The sequence below is a fragment of the Eptatretus burgeri genome, chromosome 3, assembly GCF_056783735.1.
Source record: "Eptatretus burgeri isolate ZD-2024b chromosome 3, Ebu_testis_v1, whole genome shotgun sequence".
NCBI classification, from domain to species: domain Eukaryota; kingdom Metazoa; phylum Chordata; class Myxini; order Myxiniformes; family Myxinidae; genus Eptatretus; species Eptatretus burgeri.
In genome coordinates, this window is record NC_140963.1 from 71,387,599 (window position 1) to 71,411,156 (window position 23,558).

Consider the following 23,558-nt stretch of genomic DNA (forward strand, 5'->3'; position numbering starts at 1 on the left):
TTCCGTCCGGTCCAGTTGCAGATTCAGAGTTGTGGGTTGAAAGAACCTTCTCCACCTTTTCAGGTGGAAAAGACACAGAGTCCAGGAGCAGTTGGATATGACAGGGAAGGATGTGTACCAATAGTTAGGGATTAGGGACACAAGATTTGGAAGCAAACAAAGAATTGAGGCATTTGACCTTCTCACGATTGGAGTTGGCTGTGGTGTCATTTGAAGAGAGGGAAGTAATGGAAATGGAGCATACTCCAGAGACAGACTTCACAAGGCACGCTTTCAAGAAGGGAGACACGATTTAAAGTTCATTTTTGAGGTTTTGAGGACTTTTTGGAATGCACTGAGATTGTCTTCCGTCGGTTTAACCTTCGAGAGAGAGAAAGCAAGTTATTTAAGAGCAACTGCCTCACAACAGGATTCAGTGTACCATGGGGTGGGAAGATAATAATACTACTACTAATAATAATAATAATAATAATAATAATAATTGGAACCATACTCTGAACAGAGAGTGGTGGTGCTGCCGAAGCAGTTTCCTGGGATATTGGGCACAATCCTGGACGGGTCGCCACTCCGACACAGGATACTCGAATGGCTCAATTATCCCAGCAAGCTGGTACTCAATTTGCCAACCTCAGAAGGATGACAGGCAGAGTGAACTCCCTGGTGTATTAATTCAGTGGCCAACGGGGCTTGAACTCAGGACCCTAGGATCCCAAGCCGCCACCCTAACCACTAAGCCAACACCAGGCTTGAGGTGGGAAGAGGGGTAGGATAATTGCAGATGAGATGGGATGAATCTGTGCGAGACAGAGAGAGACAGAGACAGAGACAGAGACAGAGACAGAGACAGAGACAGAGACAGAGACAGAGACAGAGAGAGAGAGAGAGAGAGAGAGAGAGAGAGAGAAAGAGAGAGAGAGAGAGAGAGAGAGAGAGAGAGAGAGAGAGAGAGAGAGAGAGAGAGAGAGAGAGAGAGAGAGAAGGTTTCTGCAGAAGAATTCCTTGGATAAGTTAACATGAGGGCAGTAGATATGGGAGACCAGTCCTGAAGAGAGATGGCTGCTTGCAGTCCCTGCCAATCTGCCCAAATGAACTGCCAGACTCACTGGCATTGAGGAAGCTCTCTGAAAATAGGCAGAGAGATGTTGACTTTCACAACCACATGATCAGATGAACCAGTTGGAGCAGAGGAAGAGCAGGTGACATTTGAGGGAAAGTTAGTCATCACCAAATCCAGAAGGGAGGATTTACAATTGGGAGAAATCCAGGTAGGAAAGTTCACAGATCGAGTCAGTGCCATAGAAGTCCTTTGCTGAAGTGCTATGGCTTGTGAGAAAAGTACCAACAACCAGCCAAGGAAGTCGCAGCCAGAGGTACTCCTGGGGAATGGGAGGTGTAAGTTCAACACATGGATAGTGAGAAATTGAGTTCTTGATGAAAAGTGCAACTCCGCCGTGTGGTGCAGGCTTATCAAATCAGAGGACACAATAACCAGGGAGAAACACTCAGGAGTCAGGGACATCCTGTGGGTGGAAGGATTCTGTTAAATAGATGATGTCCGGTTTATAGGCAGCGGCCTGGATTGAGAGATTTGTCAGGTTGGAGTGGAGGTCCTGGATATTTGAGGTCCTCGTAATTAGACATAGAGGGGGGAAATGCATTAGGAGGGTGCAGGATGGGGGGGTGTGCATGGGAAAGGTGAGGCTTTGGGGTGGTGGGGTGAGGGGAAGATATGTGTGTGAGGGATATGGGGGAAGGTTTGAGGGTGTGGGGTGCAGATGAAGGTTTGTGTGTGTGATCGGTGTGCGGAAGGATTGATTGTGTGGTATGTGGGTAAGGTTTGATGGGGTGGGGTGGGGGATGCAATGAGAGGGTGGGTTGAGGATGGATGCAGAAAGGAGGGACATGAAGCTTTGAGTGGGTGGGGTGGGGCGTGGATTCTTATTCAAATTCCAGATTCTCGACTTTGACGAACGAAGATAAAGCTCATAAGTTGGGAGATAATATCCCTTGTTGAACATACGGAGAAACGCTGCACTGTATGTGGAGGTGGGGGGGGGGATGATTGTTGGACCAAGCACCGAGCGGACCAACACCGAGTTGAAAAATAACCATTGTGAAGCAGAAGAAGAGACACATATTGTGGGGATGAAAGACAACACACATATCATTTCCAATATAAATGAGATTCAAGGGTGTAAATACATTTTAAAATTGATTGTAAATACTTTTGAAGGAGGAAGGAGTGTTTATATTTTATGTAGTTTCAGTTTGGAGATATTGAGAAAAGAGGATGTACAGTAGAACCAGGTACTTGACACAACTTAATGATAACATGATTTGTGAAAATCTAAATCTATAGATATAAAACAGTGTATTTGTGTATTTGTCTGTCCCCTTCATAAGGACGATTTGAGTCAGTCGTTAAAGGCCAATCTTTAAACACGACTGTATGTTCACTACAGTCTATTTTTCAGGACAAAAAAAAACCTCAAAAAACATTTTCATAAAAGAGTAATTACGTCTCTTGTATTGGAATTGTAGATGGTGACTTACAAACCGAGCATCAAGGGCGGTGCACAGAAACGTTTAAAAAATAATGAGAGAGGAGAGAGGGGAGAGAGAGGGGAGAGAGAGGAGAGAGTAGGGGGGAGAGGAGGGAGGAGAGAGGGAGGGGAGAGAGGAGGAAGGCGGGTGAGAGAGAGAGAGGAGGGAGGGTGGAGAGAGAGGAGGGAGGGGGAGGGGGAGAGAAGGGAGAGAAGGGAGAGGGGAGGAGGAGGAGGGGAGAAGGTGGAGGGGGGAGAGAGGAGGAAGGGAAGGGGAAGGGGAGAGAGAGGAGAGAGAGGGGGAGGAGAGAAAGGAGGGAGGCAAAATTCCCTGCACGTGATGTGTAATCAGTGTGAGCAGTGAGCACTCCTCATTTTCATAAATGCCAAGGTGAGCCAATGAAAAAAGCCAAGAATTCACAAGGTTTCGGAAAAGCGATGATAATAGAAAACCTATACGCCAAGAAAACCTATAGAAAACCAAGACGCCAAGGTGAACAACGAATAGCCACCAAGATCTTGTGAAAAAAGCCAAGGAGTGGTCACACTGTGTGTAACGCACACAGAGTCAAACGAGTGTTCATTTACGTCCATATGATGTTTAATAAATAAAGAAGATTATAAGCATATCTGTTGTTTGGCCGAGGCTTTAGACTTTGGCACGCTCACAAGGCTGGACCGTCAAAACGAAACGTCCCAGAAGATAAGGCAAATAAGGTCCACATTTGTAGATGTTGCGTTTTAAACTAACGCCCCTTGCTACAAAACATCACATCTTCCAGTCTGAATATTTTGAGTAAAATAATTCCAACCCATCATTTTTGATGGGCTTTTTTACAAGTCTATATCATAGGATCCAGTGTCTGTGTGTCATTTTTGCATCTACTCCCAAAGCACTGGTTGCACAAAGTTGAAAATGTTACCATATTAATTGCCAAGGACCTGGACAGTGCATGGTCCAAAAATATTGGGTTGGACAAATAACATTTTCATTATTCACATCAATAAATGTCCACACAAAACAAGCATGAACTATGCTTCACATGGCTTGGTGACAAGGCCAGGGGTCCATGGCTGGCCTTGCTTGTGAAAGAGTATATTCCATATTGTAAAGTTTATCTTCCAAATGATTATCACATACTTTTCTCCAAATTATACAATCATATGTCGTGTTTCATGCTTCGGGTCAAGATTGGTCATGTGAGATATTGTGGAGGAAATTAAAGGATGTACCTTTGATGTCGGCATAAGTGTAAAGACGCTGTGCAGCATTCCTTGCACTTTCGGAACCTGGCTGTATGAGCTCCAAAGCGTAGGCCACAATTGCCAGAGTATAGGGTGATTGTATATTTGGGATGCGACCTTTCAAGAAATTTACAGCTTGGTTCAAACTGTGCTGCAAGATCTGTGAAAACAATTCCAATGAAAAAGACTTTTCAAAATCAACTCTTCTGTTTTATTGTTGAATTTTTGCTTTACTTAATCAGAAAAATAAGTATTCATTTAAGAAATGATTATATCAGTGATTTAGTTATTTGTACAGTTTTTTTCAGAGTTCATTGTGAAATGCAGGTCCACTTATGTATTTTTAAAACAGTTAATTTTGTTGTTGAATGTTATTTTGTACTCGCAGGGGTGCCCAGCGTTGCCGGGCAATGTCAGATGCCTCTTCCTGCCCCTTCCCCTCGCTCCTCCCATCCCTTCCCCTCCCTCACCCCACCCCCTCCCACCAGACTCTCAACCCACCCTTTCCCCTTCCTCCAGACCCCCACACACCCCCTTCCCCTAATTTGTGGAGGTTGGCTTTGGGGCTTCACACTCTCTGAGGACATGTACAGTGCAAAAATGCATGTTATCTCCACAGCTGACTTGTAATACCCTCTGCCACCACCACCTCTAGGTGGGGCTATATGATACACATTTAAATAGAGAATTTTAGTTGTCTTTCCCTCCCGAACCCCTGCGACTACAGATGAAACCGAGTAACCCATGTTCACCATGAGGTCGAACTTGGTCCATGTGCCAAGTTTGGTGGTAATTGGCCCTGTAGTTTTGGTGTGATTGGTGTTACACACAGACAGACAGACAGACAGACAGACTGACAGAAAATGGCATTTATTTCTTAGATATTAGCTTTTCTTTTCAAACTATAAGTGACATTCACCTGTATTGCATTGTGAATGTATTCATATCACAAGCTTCAAACTGGAAGATATGAATAAAAAATATTTTTGATTTTTTTTTTTTGTGTGTACATAGTCGAGGCTTGTGAAAGAGCAAATACACTGAATGGATCAGAATGTAACAGGATGCAAAAGGAACAGTGGAGATGCACGCAAAAGGAAAAGTAGAGAGAGGGGGGAGCACCAATAGCAAAGTTGAAGGCCTAGATAGAGGGAGACTTTTTATACATAGTCTACACTCGTGGAAGAGCTAAGACACAGAACCAACCAGAGCACAATATAACAAAGGGAACAGCAGGAAAAGGTGAAATGCCAAAAGCAGGGCAGTGGGAGAAGGTATACGTAGATAGCTAAACAAGGGATGTCGGTAACGATGAGGGTTAGGGAAGAACGCAAGGGGTAGACAAGATGGATTCATAAGCAAAATTTTGAGAGGGGTGGGTGGTTTAATGTGTGCAAAAAAAATCATGGTTTTGGATGGGAGATGACCTGAGATTTTGGTGAAAAGCTGTCTTGAAGACTGGGAGAGAAGAATGAGATATAAGAGAGTGTGGAAGGTGGTTCTATAGGTGGGAAAAAGAGAGGAATAAATGAGTGGAGGTGCACAGTAATTCTGGATTTTGGCAGTCTCACTGAGAGGGGGTTGTTGGTGGACCATGTGTGTCTCTGCAGAGACTGGGAAAGGGGGGGGGGGCAGAGCATGGAGAGGGCAGAGAGTGATAGACCAGAAAATTCAGAAATGCAGAGGGTACAAGACTAAGTCTATTGGCTTATTACTTTGCTATCTCTGACAGGTCAGTTGTCTCTCTGTCTTCTTGATTCCTGGTCTCAATCCAAGCTGCTGCTGATAAATCGGATATGCGTTTAACAGAATCCTTCCTCCCACAGGCCATCCACGATTTCTTCGTGTCTCTCTGGCTATTGTCTCCTCCGGTTTGATCGATTTGCACTCCGTCCTTGTGGCAGAGTCACACAGTGCTTCAATAACTCCATTTCACACCCTCTGTGTCCTTTTATTAAACCTTCCAAACCCCAGGAGTACCTTTGGCTGTCTGCAACTCCACCCCCGCTTCCAACTCTTAAGACTCCACCTACATCTCTCTCAGACGACTTGGACCAACTTTTAATGACTTATCCCAATTATCTCTTCCTCATATGTGATTTAAATTGTCACCATGCAAAATTGCTGGGTGTTGCAACCTCAATCACCAGCCATGGCATTTCTGTTAAGGACTTCTGTGACTCCATGGGACTAACTCAATTTGTAAACTTGACCACCCAGATTTGAATCAATGGAAATTCTTCCCTTCTAGATTTGGTGATGACTAACTTATAACTTGCTTTTCCTATGACCCAATTGGTTCATCTAATCATGTACTTGTGAACATCAACATCTGTCTCTGGCCATTCTCACTCTGACAAACTGGTATGGACTGCAAGCAACTATCACTCTTCAGGACTGGTCTTCAAACCTACTGCTCCCGATATTAACCCAGCCTGAGAAATCTTCGATGGGAACCTACTCTCCCTTATGCACATATTCAGTTATCATACCCATCCTCCCACTGATGGTACACTGAATTTTGAAACAACATTCTTTTTCCTCCTGGAAGGAAAATCTGAGCAAAGGTAACCTTAGATCATTCCAGAAACCCTGCATTAAGTGTGTGCCAACTCTCAGGAGAGCCAGAAAACATCTCTCCAACTTTAAGATTGAACTTTCAAACTTGTCTCTTAAATACTTATTTCAAATAAGTATCAAATACTTATTTCATGCAATAAAACCTGGTGGCACCTTGTTAAGTCTGTCTCTGGTCTGTGCTCCCCCTCCATCCATTTCCTCTCCTCAAATGGTACAACAGCTGATTCTGCTGCTGAGAAGGCCAAATGTATCAATTCTTTATTTGCTTGTACTCTGTATTTTGCACCTGAAAAGGTGGAGAAGTTTCTGGCAACCCTCAAATCTGTTTCTGCAACTGGACCGGACAGCATCAACTCACAAGTCCTAAAAACCATGTATATATTGTTGTGGTTGAGGAAATTCGCAAACCACCATTCAGGTCCCGTAGGTGAGATATCTCTGTAAGTACATGTGTAGTGAGCCCCAAACCCGTTGTTTAGAGGGAATAAATGTGATTCATTCGGGCTGCGACCCTTTAAGATAGCCGTTTTTCTGTTCTATCTTTATTTTGAACGAACCACGTCTCAACCGCCATCACACAACAACCACCAACCGCAACGCCGCTTCACAACAACTACAACGCCAACAGCCACGACGTTTACCTTCACAGCACCATCCCGCAACCATCGCATCACCGCCATTCCAAGCGTCACCGTGGCCAGGGACCGCCACTTTAGACCCTCCACCACCTTCGCCTCTCCTTCTGGGGCCATTCCCGCACCGCTTGTGGGCACCGAACGTCAGGCTGTCCTGGACTCGTACAGGGCGCGCGCCAAGCAGCGGGTGCAAAAAGCGGCCTTTCCGAGGAGAAGTCGGATCAGGAATGATACACGCCCACTTCTGATCCGTCCTATCAGCAAGCGCGGGGCGATTTGGCCCCGCCTCCAGGCGTGTCGGAGTAGAATCGATATATGCAAATTCGAGGATCAGGGGAGGTTCACGCTCACTTTTCCTCCGTCCAATGGGCGAGCGTGGCTCCGCCCCCGAGCTCATCCTGATCCGGAAATTTGCATATGGGTTCTCCTGCCGTACTATAAAGCGCCGAGCGCGGGGCGAATTCAGTGAGTTTTGGGCTCGGGCGAGTTGGAGAGGTGTGGCGGCGGAGGAGTGTGGCAGCAGCAGTCAAGACGGGTCTGGAGGAGAGTCAGTCTGTCGGGTTCGGAGTCTGTCAGGGAGCTGCAGAGAGGGGAAGCTGGGAACACGGTCGAGGTCGCAGTGGAGTCGCTCATCGCGGGACCCAAGCAAGCCAGCTATCCTCTTTCCCCAGAGCATCAACAATTCCCCCCTCTCCCCCCCCCCGCGCTGAGATAGTGCGGAAAGGGGGCCCCGTTCCCACCCCATTCCAAGCAGTGCCAACGAAACCCGCGGAGGAGCGCGGAGTTGGGGCACCGCCGCCACATTTGCGGCTCATCACAAGACGGGTAGGCTCCGCCCGGTCTCGCGCCCACAGGCCCCGTCTGCCCTCTTGTCTTTGAGGGTGGCCCTTTTATTTTGCTTTTGAGTATATGTGTTGTCGGCGCCGTCTGTAAAGTAAAACTGTGTAAGTGTTGCCGTGTGCTCGCGTAGTCGGTAGTATCTCTGCATTGTTGTGTTTCTTTTGTTGCAATTGCTTTTGGTGCATAATTGTTGTAATTGTATATGTGTGCTTTCCGTGTGCTGCGGAATAAATGTGAATTATGTTGAACTGTTTTTCCCGTTTCGCTTCGTCTTTTCTTTAATTGAATCTCCATCTTACTTCACGTAAAGGGTTGGTAGTGGGCTAAATACGCCCGATAATTAATCGGAACCGTCGAGGTTGACGATAACACCGCTCGGTTATCCCGATAGTACGGAACGGGTCGCTTAAAGTGGCCCGTGTCCGGAGTCGACCTGCGGCGAGGTGCGATCGCCCGGTCTACCCTCCGTGTGGGTACTTAGGTGGGTCGAATTTGGCGAACAACCCTATCCCACGCGGGGGCCGATTGGCACAATCGTAGTGAGGCCGAAAGGCCCACCCGTGACTAGTTCCCGGCGTTAGTCCGAGAGGGTCACGACAGAATTGTCCGTCCGGTGGGCGACGTGCCGCAATTCGAGTTACGTGGCCGCTCGCACACCGGCGGGCGCGAATTCGCAACAATATATATATATATATATATATATATATATATATATATATATATATATATATATATACATATATACATACATATATATACATACATATATATATATATATATATATATATATATATATATATATACATATATACACATACATACATACATACATACATATATACATACATATATATACATATATACATACATACATATATACATACATACATACATATATACATAGATACATACATATATACATACATACATACATATATATATACATACATACATACATATATATATATATATATATATATACATATATACATACATATATACATATATACATACATATATACATACATATATATACATACATACATACATACATATATATATATATATATATATATACATACATATACATATATACATACATATATATATACATACATACATACATACATATATATATATATATATACATACATATACATATATATATATATATATATATATATATATATATATATATATATATACATACATATACATATACATATACATATACATACAGTGGGGAGAACAAGTATTTGATACACTGCCGATTTTGCAGGTTTTCCTTTTACAAAGCACGTAGAGGTCTGTAATTTTTATCATTGGTACACTTCAACTGTGAAAGATGGAATCTAAAACAAAAATCCTGAAAATCACATTGTATGATTTTTAAATAATTAATTTGCATTTTACTGAATGAAATAAGTATTTGATCACCAACTAAACAGAAAGAATTCCAGCTCTCACAGACCTGTTAGTTTTGTCTTTAAGAAGCCCTCCCATTCTCCACTCATTACCTGTATTAACTGCACCTGTTTGAACTCGTTATCTGCATAAAAGACAGCTGTCCACACTCAATCAATCAGACTCCAACCTCTCCACAATGGGCAAGACCAGAGAGCTGTCTAAGGACATCAGGGACAAAATTGTAGACTTGCACAAGGCTGGGATGGGCTACAGGAAAAAAGGCAAGCAGCTTTGTGAGAAGGCAAACAACTGTTGGCGCAATTATTAGAAAATGGAAGAAGTTCAAGATAACAGTCAATCTCCCTCGGTCTGGGGCTCCATGCAAGATCTCACCTCGTGGAGCCTCAATGATCATGAGAAAGGTGAGGGATCAGCCCAGAACTACACGGCAGGACCTGGTCAATGACCTGAAGAGAGCTGGGACCACAGTATCAAAGAAAACCATAAGTCACACACTACGCCGTCATGGATTAAAATCCTGCAGCGCACGCAAGGTCCCTCTGCTCAAGCCAGTGCATGTCCAGGCCCGTCTGAAGTTTGCCAATGACCATCTGGATGATCCCGAGGAGGAATGGGAGAAGGTCATGTGGTCTGATGAGACCAAAATAGAGCAAAATAGAGCTGGGTCTTCCAGCATGACAACGACCCGAAACACACAGCCAGGGCAATTAAGGAGTAGCTCCGTAAGAAGCATCTCAAGGTCCTCGAGTGGCCGGTCCTCAAGGTCTCCAGACCTGAACCCAATAGAAAATCTTTGGAGGGAGCTGAAAGTCTGTGTTGCCCAGCGACAGCCTCGAAACCTGAAGGATCTGGATATGATCTGTATGGAGGAGTGGGCCAAAATCCCTGCTGCAGTCTGTGCAAACCTGGTTAAGAACTACAGGAAACGTCTGATCTCTGTAATTGCAAACAAAGGTTTCTGTACTAAATATTAAGTTCTGTTTTTCTGATGTATCAAATACTTATTTCATGCAATAAAATGCAAATTAATTATTTAAAAATCATACAATGTGATTTTCAGGATTTTTGTTTTAGATTCCGTCTTTCACAGTTGAAGTGTACCTATGATAAAAAATTACAGACCTCTCCGTGCTTTGTAAGTGGGAAAACCTGCAAAATCGGCAGTGTATCAAATACTTGTTCTCTCCACTGTACATGTGTGTATATATATATATACATATATATATATATATATATATATATACATATACATATATATATATATATATATATATACATATATATATATATATATATATATATATATATATACATATATATATATATATATATATATATATACATATATATATATATATATATATATATATATATATATATATATATATATATATATCGACCATGCGGCAAACCCTCCCATCAACTTTCTCAACAACCCTCACAAAGAAGAGCAGTCACTCAAATTCTTGGGCCTGACTCTCAGTTCTGACATTTCTTGGGCCTAACTCTCAGCCATATTTCTTGGGCAAACCACATTGGCCTCCAAAGCCAGCTGCTGACTGGGCATCCTCCATCATGCAAAGTCCTTCCTTGGCATGCCTGAACCCCCTATTATATCCACCTCCAAGGATTTCACCCACAGCTTAATGGAATAGTGCTCTCCCCTCTGGGCTGACAGACTTGCCTCACACATTGCTGAGTTTCATGCCATGGAAACCAAGACCTGCAAGATAATTGTAATCCCTCATGATGAAGCCGAGTCATTGGGCCTATCACTTAGCCATTGCCGACAGGTCGGTCGTCACTGTCATCTTCCTTTCTGGTCTTGCATTCTCTGCCCTCTCCGTTTGGTCCTCCCCCCACCCCAAAGTGTATACAGGACACAAGCAGTCCACCAGCATCCCCCTCGGAAGTGAAACGGCCTAAATCCAGAACAACTGATCATCTCCACTCATTGATTCCTCTTTTCCCACCTGTGGAACCAACTTCCACATTCTCTTCAATCTCATTCTTCCCTCCAGGTCTTCAAGACAGCTGTTCAACACCATTTTAGATCACCCCTCATCCAAATCCATGATCTTTTATACACCCATTAACCCACTCCTCCCCACATCAAATTTTACTTCTGTATCCATCTTGTCCACCTTGCATTCTGCCCTGCCCCTCATTGTTACCTGCACCCCTTGTTTGTCCGTCCGTTTATTTTCTCCCTCGGCCCTGCTGTTGGCGCTTTCCCCTTCTCTTTCTACTGTTCCTTTTGTTATACTGTGTCCTGATCCATTCTTTCTTGTAGCTCTTCCACAAGACTGGACTCTGTATACAAAAAAAAAAAGACTTGAGAGCTATTCTTGAATGGCAAATCCTTGGATCTCAATGTTCACTATTGATAATTTCCACCAACATACAAGCATCCAATTTGTCAAGCAACTATGTACTTTTTATTCAGGGTGATAAAAAAACAGACATTTCAGTGAAGGTTTGTGAATTGGTTCTGGTTACATTTGGCATCTCCAGCATAATATGACATCACAGCTGCAAAAAGTATTCTGAGTATTTCTGAAATAGAGGCAAAGAGGGTGTTGTGTGTTGGGGAGCATCGTTGTGTAATTAATTGTTACTGGTGAATGAAAATATTAAACCAGATGAAATTCACAAGATATTTGCTGTATGGTTTTATGATAAATGTCTAACACAGAAGTGTGTTTGAGTGGTGCAAAAGGATTAAATATATATGTAAATCTGCTGGGTAAATAGTGAAGGAAAAGTGCAGGTTAATCTTGACCATGCAAGTCAACATTTAACCAAACTCACCATCTATGAACATGGTGATTACGAAAAGTTCTTCGTCACCTTTAAGTACTCAGTTACTCAAAATTCTCTCTGTTTTAGCAAAACTACTGAAACATTCAACATACCTTTTGTTGTCAATGGAGTAAGGATGGGTAACATTTCTCTCACCTGGTGCTTGCAAAATTCTGTTGATTGATGTAGAGCAATTGCCACAAAAGCTGTAAGTACATCAGTCTTTTCTTGTTTAGCAGTCTTGCCCTGAGAGAGTACACCAGCAAGAAGGAACAATCACCATTCATGATCAAGTTGAAGTAATACTGCTATGAATCTGGAAGCCATGAGCAATCAACATACAGGTCCTATAGCTCAGTTATTTCGATAAGTAAATGTGGATAGATAGCTCGCTTTCCCTTGTTTAATGGGTAATTTAATGTACATGCGCTGCGGAGTTATTTTGATAGTTAGGATTTTTAAATCAACAACCACGACAACAACGCCAGCATCACCCTCACCTTCACCTCGCTCTGGCCGACGCCATGGTGGGCGGAGTTAAAGGAAGAGCCTTGAGGCAACCCTCAACCAATCAGCGTGCTACGAGTGAGGTGGCCGCCACTCAGCCAATCAGACCCCGCGACGGTGAGAAAGGTGGTCCGCGTGACGTCACCACGCCCCCGGGCCAATCGACGGACTTTCCGCTCGTTTTGGCCGATGACAGGGCGACGAGCGATTCTGCATGCCAAAACCATCCAGTGAGGGAGAGCGGGGAGGGCGGAGGCGTCCCCTCCCCCCCCCCCCCCGGAGAAGGGTGAATAAGATTGCGGCGCGATCAGACGACGAGAGATCCTTCCTCCACAAGAACAATAAGTCGGTTGCATGCCGTCTCTCTGTCGGTGAACTAGAGAGTTTTTGAGATAGTTGATGACCATTGAGCAGGCAAGGTTGTGGTCAATCTGACGAGCAGGTTGAACAAGTGTGGAGTTATCAGCCCTTGCTTTGACGTTCAACTAAAATCCTTGGAGAAGTGGCAGAGAAACCTCCTGCCTTCTCGACAGTTTGGGATACAGAGGAGAGTTTTGGTTGCCGGGGCAAGCACTGAAGGGAGCTCTGGATTCTATCATCGCATCTCGATGCTGACCTGGTTCGCCTGTGTCAGCCGAACCACACGAGGTGGACAGGTCCATGTCCTTCTGGGTATCTGTGTGTGTGTGTGTGTGTGTCTGTCGGTGGGCCCGTCTGTAAGTAGGAATTGTTTAAGTGCTTTTTGCTGTCCATACTTGCATCTCTATAGTTGGATAACTCTGCTTCTTGCGTGCTCCCCACTTTCCCTCATAATAAATAAATACATATGTTAAAGGTATCAGTTTGTTGCTGTGTTTCTTCCATTGGCTTAACATGGCGCGTGTTGGTGAATTATAAAGGCTGTTGCCACTGTAAAAGTATTTTTGGACCGACGGGACTTCGGCAACCATCCGCTCGGGTTGCGCACGGGTCGGGCACGCTATTGGCTCGACTCGTACGGTTGCCATCGAGGGTGTGAATACTCGGTAACTCGTCACGTGGATCTCTAGGTATTTTGAAGATTGGCAAATAACCCTGTACCACGTGGTGGAATTAGTGATGATTCACGGTCCGGAAAGGGACCCGTACCCTCGGAGTTTTCCGAGAGGTATGATCTAGATTCCGGGTGTTCGGTAGAGTCGAACCTTCTACCCCACCTAGCAGTCGTGCTCGCAACCGATACCCGGTCCACAACAAATTGGTGTTCAACAGGTACACGCGGAGCTTGGGGGTATGGAAACCCAGGGATTGCTTGTGGTAGCGCAATTCCCAATTGTGATTGCCCCGGTGTGTGTGGTTTAGAGTACGAGTGGTACGAGTGTGTTGAAAGGTGTGCAGAATGCGAGTGTCATGGCATGCGTGAGTGCATGCGATAGTTAAGTTGTCTGATAGTTTAGTTATGCAGCGCACTAGGTTATTTATTTTTGGGACACGTATAAAAATGTCGCACTCAGGGACCCATAGGTAACATGTACGAGGGGAAAACGTACACTTGCATGGCACACAAAAATTTACGACTCGGAACGAGTCTATAAAGGGGGGGGGGTGGTGTTGCGCATTTGGAAACCATTAGCACACAAACAGACAGCAGTCCCAAAGCTTAGTCATTTCGATAAGTGCGTGTGTAGATAGATTCCTCCCTATGTCTAATGGGAATTACATTTTTGCGCTGCGAGTTTCTTTCTAGTTAGTTTTTACATCAGTTTCCCCCCCTCCCAGTCCTTCATTTCTTTGCATGCAACGCCATTACACACATGTTCAGGCTACAGACATAGGCAGAGCTTCCATCGCTCCAGATTGAGACCCCGCCCAGAAAGGCAAGGGCATGTCCCTTGCCCAATCAGGGACAGACGGCGATTTCCCATGAATCCCGACCAATGAGAGGAAAAGTTACCACCGATCCACCACCCAACAAGAGGGATGATATAAGAAACGCAAGGGGCCTCTGAGAGTGGTCGGGTGTTCGGTCGATGTGAGAAGGGTCCGTGCGGGTGATCGTCATTGCTGCTGGTTGGTTCATGTCTGGGCTCGTCGCCATTGCTCCTGTTTCGCCCCACGTTGGGTGCCGTATCATCGTTGCTGAGCCTGGAGTCTCGGCTGCTCGCCATCCAAGCTCCCACGGACCACGGGTCCCACACGTGCAGTCGCGGGCCTAACCGCACGAGGCTACCAGGTACCGACAGGACTCTGATCCCCAGCTCGCCTTCCCTCCTGGGCTGAGGGGCCGAATAAAGACCCACGGGGTCCATTTATTTTTTGGTCTGTGTGTGGCCTGTCTTTAAGTAGAATTGTTAAGTACTTTTGCTCACTTTTCTTTGCCTGCCTGATAGTCGTGATAACTCTGCTCTGTCTGCTTCCCTATTATAAATAAACCCCATGTGTTAAATGTTCCAGCTCGTTATCCTTGTTTTCTTTCATTGGCTTAGCATGGTTCGGGTTTGAGTTACAGTGAGGCTGATTGTGCCGTAAATTGTTATTTGGACCGGCATGGCTTTGGTAGTTCCCGCTCGGTTACGTTGGATCCGAGTCGGTAACAGCGACTCGGTTCGGACAAAGCCGGCTGAGGGTGTGGCTTCCCCGGTAGTTAGATGGCGTGAGACTTTTTCTTCTTCTTTCAGCTGCTCCTGTTAGGGGTCGCCACAGCGGATCATCCGTTATGATCCGCATAATGATTTGGCACATGTTTTACGCCGGATGCCCTTCCTGACGCAACCCTGGTCGCCTCTTACGACACAGGGATATGGTACACCTATTTTAACCGGGGTATACTCCGGCCCAGTATACTGGTACTCATTTTGCCGACCTCAGAAGGATGGCAGGCTGAGTCAACCTCCTGGTGTGTATTAATTCAAGTGGCCAACGGGGCTTGAACTCAGGACCTTTTGGATCCCAAGCCGCTGCCCTACCACTATGCCAACACCAGGCTAAATTAGATGGCGTGAGTACTTAGGTAAATTGGAATAGACAAGTGGACCCCACCTCACGCCGTCAAAATATTCGTGACCACGGTCCTTTAAACGACCCGTTGACTCCGGAGTTATCCGGGGTGACGACCTTCAATTCCGGTGTTTGGTGGGAGACGGCCCAACTGCTCCCTCTAGCGGTCGTCCTCGCTACCGAACCCGGCACCACAACACAATGTCAGCAGGGCAAAACATGACTCTTTCCTACGTCTTCCCACCCCCCCCCCCTCCGGGGCTGTAAAGAAATCCCAAAACAAACCAAAACCCCTTTATTAGGCAAATTTGAAGTCCACAAAGGTCCATCTGATATCTTGGTAAAAACTGCATAGATACACTCAATATGCTATGTAATCTTAAGTCTTCAGTTCACAATATCATTGGGAGTCGAGGTCTTCCTTCTGTGCACAGGAGTGTCTTATATTTTATTCAATAAACAGCTTGCATTTGAATGATAGTTTCCTGTGACTAAAATTGCACCCCCACACCCCACAAATTCATCCCCACAGTCCCTCCCCACATTCCTCCAATCTCGTCAGGGTCCACACGAAACATGCACGCACACCGGCAATTTACTCAACCTTTTACTCGCACACATGCACGGATTTCCCCACACTTGTACTGCACGGAGGCACGTCCTGCGTGGCTTCGAGGCTTCGGCGCTGCAGAAGTACATGGTTCACGAGACGGTCGCATAACCTCCTCAACAGCACCACGCACCACGGGCACAGGTTCGAGTTCAGGTCGCGCGCCCGTAAAACCCGTGCGCCGCACTCACGTAACCAAGAACAGGCATGCACAGTGCACACACCCCACGGAGAGTCATTTATTCCCATTTCTACCACGTCCATGTCTGCCGTCTTCATACCTCTTCACTTGCAGAAACTACCGACTATTAATATATTGCAGTAACTATTAGTATATTTATATTAATATTTTTGTAATGAAAGCACACACAAAACGGTGCAAAGAAACAACAACAAAAAGCTTCCTCTTGCAGCAACAACAAAAAATATCTTTCCTTGCAGAACCTACCAACTATTAATATATTGACGGAACTATATTAGTATATTTATGTTAATATTTTGTATTGTAAGCAAATCTCTCAAAACGGAAACAGCAAACTGCGGATGTAATTATCGAAAAAAAAAAAGGGCGCCTGTGGACTGTGCCGTCATGGATCGCAAAAGCAGGTTATGCAAGCATGACATTTCACTCAATTAAGTCACACTTTCTGCACATTCCATAATTTTTTCTTCACTCAATATAATCGTCCGAACAGTAGAAAAAGTTAACTTTAATGTTTTGTTTAAATAAATACACGAAGTTATAAAAATTTCTAATTTGTAAAAAATTTCGGATTTCACTCCAGATTTCGATACTTATTTTATTCACCAGATTCGATTCTCAAATCCGACATAATATTTCGATTATACACTTTCATTAGTCCGTGATAGTAGATCGTGTTTCCAAATCGAGGCATGTTTGAAATGGCCGAACAAAATGGCGGCTGAAGACTTCAGCAAGCACAGAAGGCTGACCAAGATGGCGGCATCTTCGTGAGGCTTATTTTTGTTCTTTTTTTGGTGATGAGCACCCCCTAAATTATCTTCAAAAGTGATGTTTTAATTAACCCAAACACCCAGTTTCACTCTTGCACTTCCTTGCAGTTTTCTTAGTATGCATGCAAAGTTTCAGGCTGCTCGGTTTTATAATTTTGGAGTTATGGAGGAGACACACACACACACACACACACACACACACACACACACACACACACACACACACACACACACACACACACACACACACACACACACACACACACACACACACACACACTGCCTTTTATTAGTGTAGATGCACTCGACCAAGCCTGAGTTCCTTGATGGAAATACGTAGATAACAGCCATTGCAGAGAGTCGCTGTCACATCACCCAGTGTCATCCCGAACATGTTGGAATCGCTTCAGGAATGGTGCCAGCAGTCAAATATGTGACTGAATCCAGTGAAGTGCCTGCCAACTCATGAGTGTCAATTTTGCATTCAATCCACCTATTCAAGGTCCAGTGGAAATCAATGGCATGCAGCTCCAGGACTGCGACAGGATGAAACTTCTTGGCATAATAATCCAGAAGGATCTCCAATGGAATGAACATGACAGGCAGAGTGCATAGCCTGGTGTATTAATTCAACGGCCGACGGGGCTTGAACTCAGGACCCTTGGATCCCAAGTCGCCACCCAAACCACTGAGCCAACACCAGGCTATGCACTCAGCCTGTCATCCTTCCGAGGTCGGCGAAATGAGTACCAGTTCCAGTGTGTGTACTGGTAGAGGGGCACTGCATCAGCAACACAGACGCACTTCAAGAAATGATAGCTACCGAAGCAGCTAAGCTGCCATACGACCACCACCACCACCAGAACGAAATTGTGAATTAAAAATAAGCTGTTTTCATTGCCTTTCTTATACATTGATTTTATTGCGTTGTTTCCATAATTGTAATTATAGTCTGAGTTGGTTAAAAAGATATACCAGTATGTCTATTTGGATCAACTATATCGAAGAAGGATTTCATAAAAATGTGGGAAAAACTATATCTGTATGAGAAATACTGATTTCAATTAATAACAATATTAAAATAAAATCATTCATAATAAAATCAAAATTCATTGCAGACTCTATAAAGGCTGTCACGTGGTCAATGGTTTTTCCCTAATTAGTTTTCAATATCAATTAAATGACTATTTTTTGTAAATAAACATACATAAATAAATCTTTTGAGGGGGGTAATCTGAAATCGTAGGGGGTAGGATGAAATCAATTTCAGATTACCGGGAGGTAACTTGAAATCTTTACACCAGCACTCCGGGTACAATAGGCCCATAATCGAAGTTAGTCCTTCTGCGCCGGCACTCTCGGCTAAACGTCGTTCGTGACAGTCTAAGACGAGCCATTTGTTGACACTTTCTCTCCATTTATCCCATCTTACAGGCGTAAAACGTTTGACTTCTTCGTTCGCTACATTGTCCTGGTGAATAATACACGGGGGAGCGTCCTCGCTGGCCAAATTCATCAAAAATCGCCGATCAGCTGCCGGTGATTTCCTCCCTGCAGGAAGCTGCCATCTTGGACAACTTAGCTGGTCACATGACAGTCTGACGAAATTTGCATACGATATCAGCTGATCTATTGGCTGTCGAGGCGTCACGTGGCCCACACGTGATCCGAGTGGAGAAAATTCAAATGAGAGAGCGTGCGGAATGCATCGATTTTCAAGATGAAAATACACAATAACTGCAGCTATTTGAGTGGAGAACGTTTGGATACGTATGTATTTGGATATATACTATCATATTATCAAGGTTCTGTCTACCCCCCCTGATGAGTGGAACGAAACTGCACGATGCAGCTTACGGCTGATGGCCTAATACGTCTGTCAGGCCAGGCTGAACAGTTTACAATTTGTATACACCTGATAGGCCGGATCTGCAACCGGACCTTAACCAAAGTCTAATCAACTCATTCACCAAGTTTTGTCATAACCCATCCACAACATTTCGAAATATGCTGTATTAAAAAAAAACAAACAACTGGTGATGTGTGCACGTGTTAAAGCAGATAACTGTATCTCACTATAGCCCTGAGAGGAGAGGCTATACTGCAGTGGTATTGGGATGAGAACATACAGTAGCATTACTGATGTGTGTGGACTAACTCACATGGGGGAACACTATCATTGAATTGTTACACGACTGTGCAGGAACAATACAGATTATGACATTTTATATAATATCCAATATCAATTGCTTTAGTTTATTTTACATGGCTATATTGTCATAATTTTCTGATTAATTTATACTAAAAACTTATTCAGGGGTGAAGGAGTTGCTCGCACTGACAGTTAATTCATATTGACAGACTGGAGATATTTGCAGATCATTGGCCATGTTGAAGGACTTGCTTTGTTACAAGCAGATTGTTGGCATAAAATAGTAACATTTTGTTTCCATAACTCAGGCATACAAGCAAAATGTAAAATCTATTCGAATCATGCTTGCTTACCCGAACTTTGGAAGAATAGACTGCACCTTCTTCACGAAAAGATCCCAAATCGGTTTGACGTTCAGTTATCAGCCATTTCACAGAGCCACACATCTCACGGACAGCAGGTGGTAAATAATTGATACCAAGTTTCATTACACGAATAACAAATGCTGTCAACCTGGAATAATGACGAACAATGAAGCGACAAGTAAAATGAAATAATTAATTGAGCAGTTACACCAATTTTTCATGGGTATACATCAAAAGCCCTCAAGTTTAGATGTTAACAAAATGTTTTGAACAAGGCAAAATTGAAATGTCTCTCCAAATTATTATTGATAAATCCATTGCTCACCATGTTTCTTTCATAACGGATGATGGGAAGTAACGAAATGAGTGGTCATGATTTTTGTAGGTGAGAAGATGTGCATATCCTGAATACATGGAAGGGGTCAACAGAAAACGTGTTGGTCACAGCAAAACAACAAAGACCATTTTATTTTATTATCAAAGGTCAAAAAGGGGTTGCAGATTTGTTATAGTTTTGAATATGAACTGTTATGAAAAAGAATAAAGGCTGCTGAGATGGAAAAAACTGGTCAACAGTAATTATCTCTGTTTGATATAGTGATAAAATCTGTACCTTCAAGGACAAAAGCACAAAAGAAGAAATGCAGACTTCACAGTTGAACTTTATTTGCAATCCATATACACCAGCTGGAAGCCCATGGTAAAAATACCACGAAAGAAAACTCTACAGCAGAGGAATGCATGAGCTAACATGTTGGGCATGTGGGCTTCAGTCGTGTAGGGGAGGGGCTGTCAGCATAATGTGCATGGAGATTTAAATACAGGTGCTTGAACTTCCCAGAGCTATTGTGGAGATTGCCGAGCTCTTGGACATGATCTAGAGCCCTGTTCTTCATTGCGCAGCCTGTGAGCCACTAACTGCCCTTGGTGGCCCAAAGTGTAGCCCGACGCACAGCCGATAACACACAAATGTGAAAATACATCATCATAATCCACCATAAATGTTATCAAATTGACCCAATGGTTTCAAATGAGTGTTCCAATGCGAAGCATAAAAGTAACATCACAACATCAGTAGATGGCAGTATGCAAACAATTATGCTTGCAGTCCAGTAACCACAATAAAAAAAAACAAAAATAAAAAAAAAGAGTAAGTGGAGGCAGGGCCTAAAAGCAGCCATTTTGGAGTCCTGCAGGCAGTGTGGCAGCACTGATGTCTTATTGGCAAAATTGGCCCCCTTCTGAAAAAGTGAAGATCAATGGTCTAGAGCATCTCTTATAAATGCAGGGCTTTCAATCAGGTCCATAATGTGAGCTCCACAGTGAATATACCTGGCCAATGGTGAGGTTGGATCTTCTTTACATCTATCTGACAGCCTTTGCATTTCCTCTGAGGTGTTCAATAGACAGTTGTAGCCATATTAGAGCATCCAGCAGCATCTTATAGAGATATTATCCTGTCATTGATGGGACTTGGCATAGGCTCAACAAATCCTCTTGAACAACAAACAAATCAGTTACATAATGCACACAGACAGACTCCTGCACATTGCCCTGAATATTGTGTGCCCCATCAATAAGTATTCCAAACCCAGTTGACATTTTGTTGACATCGTTGCAGACATACCTCAAAATGGCATGATTTGTCAACTGTATGATGTTATTCTTAATTTCACCACTTGTAAAATCAGTCTTCCTGGACAGCCATCTTTTCAGATGTTCACCATTTTTTGCCACAACTGCAACAGCTTCTTAATGCTACTGTCTGAAGCTTCCTTTCATTTGATTGCAAGGCCCTGTTGCATGGAGTACTGCAGTGAACTTATTATCTTCAGAAGTGCCTTCCAGGAAGAGAGTTGTTCTTTGAGAAGTGCACAGTTCAGATTTGCATTCATATCAGGTTGGTTTCTCTGAAACTTTAGATTCTCTGAGACAAGTTTGTGAGTGGCTGAATTTTCATGGTGTCTGAGTTCCTCATTGGCCTTTTTCCAGTTTCTAAATCATTTTGAGAAAAATGAGACCTCAAAACAGTGGGTCATCTCAGGCAGTTTTCATCGCGATGCGCATGTATTTATGGTGGAGAACTTCGCCGAGAATCGGATGTAACCAAGAAAAGTCAATAAACAACGTTTGTTTGCCAAGACTCGGATGTAACCAGTGAAAGTCAGTAAACCACCTTTGTTCAAATTTCAGTTTTCGGTTTGAAAGTGTTTGGACTGGGATGGAACCGACATCTTGAGGTTGATAGGGTTTATGTGGAAAATCCAGAAAAGTGGAATCAGCATTCGTCACCCATTTCTAAGGGTAAAGTCTTCCCAGAAAATTATGAGGATGGGGTTGCACCCATTGATGAAACAACTGCAGCAGAGAAAAACTTTCTGATATCCATTTCCTGAAACGAACAGAAAATGTTTTTCTTTTAAATATTTTGATGTACCGTACCTTTACAGAGCATGAGAGCAGCCAAAGCAGTCCCTTGGCAAGGGTTATACCTTCCAGCATTGTTTGTTTATGGCATATCCTTTTAAATGCCAAGTGTTAAGCAAAGAGGCAGCATGTACCATTTATAAAGTATTTGGTATGAATCAGATGGGATTTGGAGCACCGACCTTCCAGACTCAGAAGTGACGCTCTAACTCAGATTTTACAGACACATTCATCAGGATAAATGGTATGCATACATGAATTTGCCTCCTGCAATATAAACCTATCACTAGTTATAACATCTAATCGTTTGCTGGGATGTTTATACATTATTAAACAAAAGTTCCCGAAACCTTTTTTTTTAACTCGACACAACTTCGGAGTGACCAGGTAGGGAGTTCAACTATTTTGTGTCGTCCAAAAAATAAAAGAATAGGAACAAATAAAATCGAAGAAGGCAACAAAGGAATAACAATCAAATGACCTAAAAATCAAATAAATAGGAAAGTGGCGAGAAGAGCAGCTGTACTGTAGGTCAAAAACAACACTCCAAGCTTCTAACGTTTTTCCATAATGAAAAAAACAAATATAACACCAGAATTCAGCATATTGTTATGGTTTCCCACCCGCTCGGCATGCAAACGACCGCTTTTAGCTAATCGCGGCAGCGTGCCCACCGGACGGGCAAACCTAGTCGCAGCTTTCGGATCAACGCCGAAATCCAGCTAAGGGTGTGTTTTTAATCACACCGTAAATCAGCTAACTATTCTGTCCACGTGCGACAGGGTCCAATCGCCAAATTGTCGATTTACCTAAGTATGCGCGTAGACAGAAATGCCGGGGATTTACACCTCGACGGGACCTGTGCGGATACGAGCCGTTGTACGCAGCTCGCGCCGTTTGCGATTTGCCGAGCGGTTCTATATTGCCAAGCCCCGCCGGATCCGATTACTTCATCAGCTATTAACAGCCAGCGAATATTCCGTACGTAAAAATGGCAGTCAATGACAGGAAAGGACGCAACGAACAGGTGAACATTTAAACAATGACATTTATTCCTCACACGTATGCAATCAATGAAGGCACGTATACAATGGGGGTAAGGGACAAAACACGAGCAAAAAGACCCTACAGGTGTTGTCTATTTATTACTGTGCATTCACTTAACAGTTCTACTTATGGACATGGCGCCACAACTTTCATACAAAGAAAAACCCCAGGAAAGGAAAGGGGCAGACTGGACCCATAGGCCTTTATGTTCGTGGAACTGTGAAGACCGCAAGAGCTCCACGAGACCTTGCTGGTTACCTGCCACCCTCTTGGTGACAAGCTGGCTGGCGACCTCTCTCCGGCTTTCTCCACTGACCCATGGTTCGGCACCGTACTGCCGGCAATGCTGCACTCCGACTGCCCTCCACTGGACTCGAACCTTGTGGTGTTCTCCCGACTGCACCGTGACTCCAATAGAGACTGCA

The 23,558-nt window shown here is 43.9% G+C and overlaps 1 protein-coding gene across 4 annotated transcripts in view; it reads right to left on the reverse strand.

Moving 5' to 3' along the window:
- LOC147030159 (complement C3-like) overlaps positions 1–23,558 on the reverse strand; it is a 741,443-nt gene that overhangs the window by 256,673 nt on the left and 461,212 nt on the right. For all 4 annotated transcript variants that reach the window (XM_085873916.1, XM_085873917.1, XM_085873918.1 and 1 more), the window contains 4 exons: positions 19,985–20,063; positions 19,648–19,807; positions 12,231–12,320; positions 3,777–3,948 (listed from right to left, as the gene is read on the reverse strand). In XM_085873916.1, the coding sequence (XP_085730042.1) occupies positions 3,777–3,948; positions 12,231–12,320; positions 19,648–19,807; positions 19,985–20,063 (501 nt within the window). The remainder of the gene's footprint in view (positions 1–3,776; positions 3,949–12,230; positions 12,321–19,647; positions 19,808–19,984; positions 20,064–23,558) is intronic.